Source organism: Ricinus communis, chromosome 8, assembly GCF_019578655.1.
Source record: "Ricinus communis isolate WT05 ecotype wild-type chromosome 8, ASM1957865v1, whole genome shotgun sequence".
Taxonomy (NCBI): domain Eukaryota; kingdom Viridiplantae; phylum Streptophyta; class Magnoliopsida; order Malpighiales; family Euphorbiaceae; genus Ricinus; species Ricinus communis.
The window spans coordinates 18,440,907-18,450,378 of NC_063263.1; the positions used below are offsets into that span (position 1 = coordinate 18,440,907).

At 28.5% G+C, this 9,472-nt stretch overlaps 2 protein-coding genes across 3 annotated transcripts; one reads left to right on the forward strand and one right to left on the reverse strand.

Annotated features, from left to right (window-relative positions):
• Positions 1-365: 365 nt before the first annotated feature.
• LOC8269772 (54S ribosomal protein L51, mitochondrial) lies at positions 366-3,099 on the reverse strand. 2 transcript variants are annotated; one of them, XM_015726228.3, is made up of 5 exons: positions 2,949-3,071; positions 2,525-2,581; positions 2,189-2,268; positions 810-916; positions 366-706 (listed from the first exon to the last, which is right to left on the reverse strand). In XM_015726228.3, the coding sequence occupies exons 2-5, from the start codon at positions 2,543-2,545 to the stop codon at positions 534-536; spliced, it is 381 nt and encodes a 126-aa protein (XP_015581714.1). In that variant the 5' UTR covers positions 2,546-2,581; positions 2,949-3,071; the 3' UTR covers positions 366-533. The 2 variants fall into 2 exon arrangements, with proteins under 2 accessions (XP_015581714.1, XP_002530576.1); XM_002530530.3 differs by lacking the exon at positions 2,525-2,581 and having other exon boundaries at positions 2,949-3,099.
• A 5,349-nt stretch (positions 3,100-8,448) lies between these two features.
• On the forward strand, positions 8,449-9,472 carry LOC112536583. Its single transcript, XM_048378486.1, has one exon. The coding sequence runs from the start codon at positions 8,493-8,495 to the stop codon at positions 9,186-9,188; it is 696 nt and encodes a 231-aa protein (XP_048234443.1). The 5' UTR covers positions 8,449-8,492; the 3' UTR covers positions 9,189-9,472.

The following is a 9,472-nucleotide window of genomic DNA, read 5'->3' on the forward strand; positions in this document are numbered from 1 at the left end:
TATAATGGTGGGTTACCAATGGGCATAACTAGGGATATTATGTTTAGCAGCCAAGGAGAAGTCATTTTCTTGCTAACCTGGCCTGGTTAATGAGCGGATAGTTGAAATTTCCACAAAAATTGGGAAGTTGGTTCACCTGTGGCTGCTAGGGATTTACGCCATCGACTGAAATGAAAAGGTTAAATATGCGGGAATTCTGAGAGCAATAAAGGGCTACAAGCGTCCTCATTTCATGAAGTTATCAATCTTCTAAAGTTCAGAGTTGCACGAAACCTACATAGCACTGGTCTAGTGGCCTGGGTGAGATTGCTATCTGTTCTCATGTTAAAAGGACACTTCCTCAAATACCATTTGGACTAGACTCATAAACAAGAGAACTGAAATTTAATAATATCAAAAACGTCTTCCATCTTTCCGAGCGGAACAACAGGGAATCCAACGCCCCCAAAAAGCAAAAGTAGATCATGTCATCATTATAACTTCATGAAACTAGGAGCATGAAATAACAGCTTATTATGGAGTGCTTTTGTGCCTCAAAATCTCACAGCCGTGGTCCATGTACCCTGCACACTTGGGTGCTGGGTCACATGTCTTGTCTTTAGTTTTACTACCTTTCTTCCCAATGAATTTCTTAGCCTGGTTGCTTGCAGAAGTACTTCATCTGGAGTCAAATTCTTTACACAAACCACACGCTCATTTTTATTCTCTGTTTAGACAGCAAAGGAAGAGATTAGTGAGGCATTTTTCCAAATGTGCAGACGTCTGGTTATGTGTGTGCATATAATTAGGAAGAGAGGTAGCCATCTTACTGTAAAAGCCCTTCAATAATGGATGCTGCCCTCGGTTGAGCTCAGTAATCACCTCTAGCTGAGGATTTCCCTCTTTAAATACAGGCAGATGTGACTCCATGAATGCCCTGAAACATTAATTAACCAGCAAGATTTACAGCAATGCATGAGTTATCCATGAACTTGGATTCATATGTTATAGAAATTCATGAACCAATTGGAGAAGCAACTATTAAATGAAAAAGAAAAAGAAAAATCGACTAAGAAATAGGCAAAGCCATGTGTACCCAAAAGAGTTTTTTTTCAGTATAATTTAATTTTATCTTTACTTACTTGATTTTCAAAATTTCAAACTAATTATAGATTCTATATGAACTAAATAAATTATCCAATCAAAATCCAGCTCGGTCAAACACAGTAGTGCCTATTTAATTAACTTCATCATCTTCATTCTCAATTAAGATGCCCAATTCAATATTTCATTCCTCAGTATATTTCCAAATTTTAATTTCTGTAAAATATAGAAGGAAAAAGAAAAAGAAAACATACAACTTCCAACCTGCTGAGCCTTTTTTGTGGAAGATGGACGATGTCATTAATGAGCTTATACAGCTATCTATACAACAGGTTCTCCGTCTCTCTTTTAATTTAGGTATCTACAGAAATGGTTTACTCTCTCTTGCTCTAGGTCTCTCTGGATACTCTTTGACCCAGATACAAATACCTTATAAGCAATACCCATCTTAAGGAACTAGACTAAATGTGATGGAAACTAGAACAAATGTGATATAAGCAATACCCAAACCATGCATTCATCATTCATTTCATTGTTAAAATTAGCTCAATGACACGGAGCTAGAGTAAATATGATTGAAAAGGAAATGCAAATCAAACCAAAGAAAATAAAGCTTCAAACACAATCCATCAAGATGTTTGATTATTGCTAATATTTGATCATTTTTCTGTTACATACAAGTAAAGCTAAAAATATGATACAACAGTTTTGAGCAAGCCAATTCATTGCAGAACTTGCAAAATGTTTAATAGAAAATCATTCAATTAACACATAAAAAGTTTCAAGTTGTTAATAAGCAATTCTCTCAAGTAGAAAGGGAAGAGAATGAGATATGAAATATGAAACTGATGTGGAGTTATTCTATATAATTTTGAAGTTGGAAGTCATCAAAAATTAAAATTGAGCACAAATTTACCACAAAAAGCAATAAACAGTTTAATCTCAAAATATCATGGAAATTACGTTGCATAAAATACGATAAATATGAAGGACTACCACTGTGTTCAAATATGCTTTTATCTTCTCGTTTCTTCCATGACTAAATTTGCCTGTTACAACATCTCAATGTTTAACTTACATTAAAAGATGAAGGTTGAAATCATACCTTATTCCCCTGCTACTACCTCCCCAGTCACAGTAGCTCACAACCAGCTTTTGAAGTTGCCACACTCCTCTTAGAGCCATCTAATATATCATAAAAATGAGCAAGCATTGAACTTCAATGGGATAAAACGCAATATGTTATATTTAACTGATGAAAAATCTGTTACATAAGCATGGAAATATTAAAAACAGAAAAGACAAAGAAAACAGCATTAAATATATTTCTTTTCCAGTTATGCATCAGTAACACAGCGACTACTTTTTAAAATCAATGATGCCTAAAAATGTCTACACTTCTTTGCCCAAGCAAGCATTAGGATCGCATCTCATTCCTTACTCCTTCCCCTCTACTCAGCATTGTTTCCCTGTCCCATTCAAGGACCCTTAGGAGTTCCTGGAAAAGCACTCAACTTTATATATGACTAGTATTAACAGTTCAATTAAACAAGCAATTGGGTCTCAAAATATCATCTATCAATGAACAAAAAATTAGAAAAAAAAGAAAACGAAACTTTTTTTACATTAAAGTAGAACCCAAGTGAACAAAAACTAGAAAAGTCACAAAGAAATGAAGCCATAGATCATATACTAGTACAGGATGGAAAAACCCCAAATTCTATAAACACATAAACTAACAGAACTTTTACTTAAAAGAGCATGCATATACAAAAACAAAACACCGGATTCTAACAAACCCAATAAACACTCACTGAATTCAGAGAAGAGATTATAAGAAATCGAAGAACAGGTAGAATAATCACCTCGAGTTGCTGAATGGAAGGAGGACGAATTGGGCGCTGCTGCTAGAGAGGCGTTGGGTTAGTAGGCTGTTGAAGTCTGGGTTTTGGGTTTTCCAATTCGGGTTAAATTGGTAATTTTATTCAATAACCAAAATCATAACTATAAAACAAGAAATAGAGGTTAATTATTTAAACACTCATGAAATTTACTTTTATATGTATTTTAGTCATTGCTGTTTCTATACCGACTTAATTTAATCGTTGAAATTTGATAACTACTCTAACCTGTGAGTGTTTCTTATTTAAAAAAATTATAAAATTATAGTGATTAACATTTAAAATTGGATTATACTAGTCATTTATCCGTCGTTGTACGGTTGTAATTATTATTTCAATTATAAAATTAAATCTGTAGATATAATTTAATAAATTTTTTCATATTTAATATTATAATTTATAATATTTTAAAATATAATAGCGAACTAACTATTTTCAAATATTTTTAATTTTTTTAAAAATTTTAAAATTTTATTAATATAATAATATAAAAATTATTATTAAAATATTAATTAATTAATTTTTAATATTATATAAATTAATACTATTAATATAGTTAATATTACTATTCAATAAAAATTAAAATTATTATACAATTAAAAAATTATTTTATTAGTGAATATAATATTTAGAAATTTTAATTTTTATAATTAGAATCATTATCTAATTAAAAATTAATTTATTAGTTAATATAATATTAAAATATAATTAACATACTGTTTCTAGAATAATTATTATCTAATTAGAAAACTAATTATTATCTAGTTAGAAAACTAATTTATTATTAATATGTTATTTTTTAAGATTAGAGTTAATATTTAATTAGGAATGTAACTTATTAATCAATGAATTAATAGAAAAATAAAAATTTCATATAAGTTTAAGTCTCATGTGCCAAAATAAATACACATGTCAAAAATATTTTAGGTATTAGAAATTAATATATATATATATATTAAAAAAAAAGACATTATTTGAGACTTAGGAAATGAAACTTCCATTCAACTATAGTCGAGAGGAAATAAGTCTCGGCAGGCACTAAAGGGGAAGCTTAGAGACAGAATTCAAATAGTTGTTCTAAAAATGTTTCCAGAGGACTTTCGCAAGCCATTAGTAGGGAGTTTGCATTCTCAAGCTCAGGAAAGAATTTCAAGAACTCATTGAGGCCTATTTATATTCCAGCCTCCAAGGCAGTTTTTTCCTATATTTTTGCCGGAGCGCTATCCCCTCTAGAGGAGACAATCTTCCCGAATAGGGTGAGATTCTGCTGCATCTCGAAAGATGATGAAAATCATCTTAATTTAAGAGTTTCGCGTGGAGAAGAGAAAGACCAAAAACTCCAAGCTATTCAAACTGATGATGGGGATTGGTTGAAACCCCTTGTATAGGTTGGGCGTTACCCGACATCCTGCAAGAAAAGGCAAGGCGTCTTGTTTTCTGTCGTCTTCGCCAAAGGCTACTCTCCATTGCTTAGCTCACCCTTGCGGGATCGCGACCATTTGTCTTATAAAATTTTAATTAAAATTTCTAATTGTGTTTTTACTATAATTCTTGATTTATTTCAAATTTTCAAACAATTTGATAATAATATCAAACTAAATCTATATTATATTAATTTCTGAGACCTAAATTTTTTTTATATGTATGCTTAATTTTTGACACATAAGATTTTTATTTTGACAAGTGTATTTATTTTTAACACATAGAATTCCAGTTTATGTGTAATTTTAAAGTTTTTCCTTTTAATTTATTGATTCATAAGTTACATTCCTACACTGATAATCTTAAAAGATAGTATATTAATTATATTTTAATATTATATTAATTAATAAATAGTTTTCCAATCAGATAATGATACTAATTCTATTTTAAAAAATAGCAAATAAATTATATTTTAATATTATATTAACTAAGAAATTAATTTTATAATTAAATAATAATTTTAATTTTGTAAAATAACTTTTAAAATTATATTTCTAATATTATATTCAATAATAATTTAATCTTTTAATTATATAACAAATTTAAATTCTAAGATTTAGTGATATCAATTATATTAATATGTTAATTTATATAATATTAAAACTAATATAATTTCTAATCAAATAATAATACTAATTTTATTCTAAATATAGTATATTAATTATATTTTAATATTATATTAATTAATAAATTAGTTTCGTAATTAGATAATAGTTACAATAAAAAATAACATCTTAAATTATATTTTTAATATTATATTTAATAATAAATTATTTTTTTAATTATATAATAATTTTTAATTATAAAAAATAGTAATATCAATTATATTAATATGTTAATTTATATAATATTAAAATTAATTAATGAATAATTTCTAAAATATTCTTTATATTATCGTATTAATAAAATTTAAAAATATTTAAAAATAGTTAATTTGTTATTATTTTTTAAATTTTATAAATCAATATTAAAGATTAGAAATCTTATTAAATTGTATCTATCAATTTAATTTTATAATAAAAAAATAATAATAACGGTTGTGCAATGCATGAACAAACAACTAGTTTATATAATTTTAAAATAATACGGATTGAGATGTTAATCAAAATAAATCTCAATTGTGTTAATAGATGACTTAAGTTTTTCTTTTTAAAATGAAACTCTATAGATAAATAAATATCATACATTATTATTATTATTATTATTATTATTATTATTATTATTATTATTGTTATTTGAAAATATTTTATTAAACTATCTAGTGGTTTAACATATTCTTATTTTATGGGCTAAAGGTAAAGAAAAATTCTTCAAATTATTTAGGACGGATGATTAAGCCCTAATCTTAATTTGGTACCAATATCACCTCTAATCTTTATTTTTTTCTCAAAATCTCAATTAGGTTATTCTATATGTGGGTTAATTTTTCATCACTAGTAGTACGTCCCACTTTTTGAAAAATAAAAAGCTGTCTTTGGGATTGGGCATAATAAAATGATATTTTAGAAATGCATATTCCTTCATAAGGCCAATTATAAAGTAGTAAATTAAACGGCCTTTTACTATTCAACTCATCTAAATAACTTAAAATCATAATTTTTAAAATCTCTATTTAAATTTCGAGAAATTCCTAGATTATCTATTGGCTAAATTAATTGTATGGTAATATGTGCTTTGTTTATTAATTGTTATATTTTTATTAAATTATATAATTAATTTAGTCCGCAAATAATATGGTAGACTGAGTCTGCTTAATTTTTTTTTTTTAAATCTTTCAATCCTAATCTAAAAAGAAAAAGTTTAGAAAGAGAACACAAAATTAAGAAGTGAAAATTCTTGAATTTCACTCTTATTCGTTCTCAATATGAAAACTATGGATGCTGGATTCATATAAAGAATGCAACAACAATCTTATTCATATATAAATTATATAAAATTTTAATTTGGAGGGCAAAAATGATTAATTAATATTTTGAGTGTCTAAATAAAATACCAACCTTTAATTTATCATACTTGGATCCGAAAATACTTTTATTAATTAAATACACTAGGAAAATGTTTATTGATTAATTTGGATTAAAATAAAATGAGAATAAAATATAAAGTAAATATTTATAAATTAAATTATGAAAAACCTAATAATACATATAATAAATAATTAGTCAAATAAATTATAAAAATATTTATCAAACATGTGAAATTGATAACGAGAGACATTAGTTTAGTAAAATTTCCTTGAAAAGTTAATTTTTTATTAAAATAAAAATTCAGGATATTACAAGAAATTGATTTGGAAAAAAACATAGTAGAAACATGAGGAAAAAAATTAAATTAAGCGCTTTTTGTGTTGTAGAACTAATAATTTGAATGATTTTATTGATGTTTGGTTGACTTTAAAATATATATGATTTATATCTGGTTGATTTTTCGATGAATTGAGAATTGTCTTTAATTTTTTATTTAACGTTCTTTTTGTAACTGAATAATTTTTTGAACTTTTAATTGATGTTTTTAATTGTTTGTGTGATGATTAATTTTTAAGATTTGATATGATTGATATTTAGTTAATTTTTAATATATTTCATTTGATTATATTTTTATAAATTTAATTTCTAAAAAAATTAATTTTGTAAACAGAAAAAGTTAAATATAAAAATGTAAATAATGTTGAAAAAAATGTATTTTTGTAAAGCATATGATTATTTTATACATTAATTGCATCGTACCAAGAAAAAAGAAAGAAAAAGAAAAGAGTGTTGAACTAGCCAGATACAAGATTAATTTGTTCCCAGCTCTAATTGTAAAGAAGGCAAAATTAGAACACACACTCATGAGAATGAAACGATCTTCGGATATTACTTCCAATATAATCAAGGATCACATATGATCAACCTTTATCTGCTCTTCTTTGCTTTTCTGAATGCCTGGATTCTGAAGTTACGTTCTTCTCTTCGGATAAGATCCAAGTGTAAGATCAATTATCAGAACTTCCCACATCTTCGACCCTTCACAATGTATAGAAATCCACTTCAAGCTGATTGCATATGCAAGTAGATATTGACCCTGCAAGTACCTGGTTTCTTTCTGAATCATTAATGCTATAAATGAACCATTAAAGGCAAAAAAAACGAGGGACATTACAGAAACATTGAAGACTGGTAGCAGCTTAAAGCAAACACAGACTGCGGATTTCTTTGCATGCTGATGCTGATGCTGTTGATTGGGTTTTTTTCTTTTTGGGAGTTGAAGATAACTTTGCACTGGGTTGGTGGACTAATGCTTTCTTCTTCTCTTGGATGAATAATCCCTGGAAAGAATTAATTAATAAGGCACTCTCTTTAGTCAGGAGACTTGATGACTACCATTTTCTAACATTATTCTTTTGAAATAATTACTTCTTGGAAATCTTCTTCATGTCTCTTTCAGGGTAAGTTAAAAGGAAATAAAAGCTAACAACAAAGTTCTCTTTTTCCTTATTGTTATTTTTTATATGTACACGAAATGTCCAGGAACTTTGTTATACATAAATACACAACAAAAGACATTGGCACAGGCCAAACCAAAGCCCATTGTGAATTTTGATTGGAAGGGAAATGGAATGGAATGCTCAAGCAACAATGGAGTAATCTTGTTCTGTTGTTTTTGTCTTTCAGTAATTATTGCTTTCAGACACCGAATAAAATAAAATATGGAAAAGGAATAACAATTTTTAAAGAATACAGGCAATTGAGCTTCCTCCGAGAAATTATTATATGATTAAATGGAACCTGTATTATTATTATTATTGTATGAACGATTGTAATTATATTTAATATATAAACATAAATCTTTTTTCCAGTTCGTTTATCCATTTGGTAAAATCAAAGCATGAAAATGCAAATGGTTAAAGTTTTTTTTTTTTTTTTCTTTTAAGAAAATAATCATATTTTCCATAATATTTAAGGATAAATCCTCCTCTCAGTCAAACTGATAAACTCTGTCAAAAAAAGAAAACCATAACATAATTCTGTCAATTAAGGAAGAACCATGACCTCAAGCCCAACCTCAAACTCACCTGTCGAGATTGAATGGAGGAGGGATGTGATGGAGAGGGTGTTCAAACAGTTTGATGAAGACAGTGATGGAAAACTCTCCGCAGTGGAGCTTATCAGGTGCTTGAGAAGCTGCTATGGCATCCATGTCGATGATGGCGAGATCAAAAGGTTCCTTTTCGTCCAAGAAGATAGCAAGATCGAAATTTGCCAAATTCTTCAAGCCTTTGATGATGGTGAAGACAGTTTCTTTCGAAGTCTTAGAAACATGAACTCGTTTGATCTTTCTCTTCCACTTCTGGGTTTGATTTTTAAAGATATGCAAGCAAAAGCATTCAACTGGAAAAGCTCTGAGGAGGATCATGTTGTTATAGATATAGAACAACTGAATGTACTGTTGCCTGTAGTTCCTGATGAATATACAAACATTTCAAAGCTAAGAGATATGTTCCTGGGACTCACAGGTCAGGCAGCTGTTTCTTTCGTTGCTTATGCACCCAGTACACGCCCACTGAACGTACTCATGGCTGCTAACTCCCTGGCTTTTCTGCTACTCTTACTTAGCTTCTGGGTTCGCGGCAAGAAGCTGGTGTCTGCCGAGAGAATCATGGGATCACTCGGTATTGGCTTTGCAGTGCTGGTGTTCTTTCTGATGATGGGGATGATTAGTATCCCTGTCAAAATCACGTGATTCATCAACACGAGCACAATCAAAAGATTGTGCCAGGGCAAATCATTTTTGGCAAATCACACGCAGAACATGGAAATATCAAGCGATCATCATTATTGATAAACAATATAAATGTTCTGGGCTCTGTAAATAAGTGTGTAATAATTTGCTAGTCTATCTAGGCCATATAAACATATGGCCTATATCCAACAAGAGAACTCGATCTTAATTGCCATATAAAGGGTTGGCAAACAAAAACAAGCTATTCTGGAAGGTTATTAGCTTGGTGACAACTGACAAGAGTA

What these genes read in the sequence shown, in the direction of transcription:
- LOC8269772 (XM_015726228.3), bottom strand. Translation starts at nt 2,545, where the DNA reads ATGCTGAGTAGAGGGGAAGGA. An exon ending in TGCTGAGTAGAGGGGAAGGA is followed by an intron (nt 2,269 to 2,524) that starts GTAAGGAATGAG and finishes ATGATATATTAG; the next exon opens with ATGGCTCTAAGAGGAGTGTG. An exon ending in ATTATTGAAGGGCTTTTACA is followed by an intron (nt 707 to 809) that starts GTAAGATGGCTA and finishes CTGTCTAAACAG; the next exon opens with AGAATAAAAATGAGCGTGTG.
- LOC112536583 (XM_048378486.1), top strand. Translation starts at nt 8,493, where the DNA reads ATGACCTCAAGCCCAACCTCAAACTCACCTGTCGAGATTGAATGGAGG.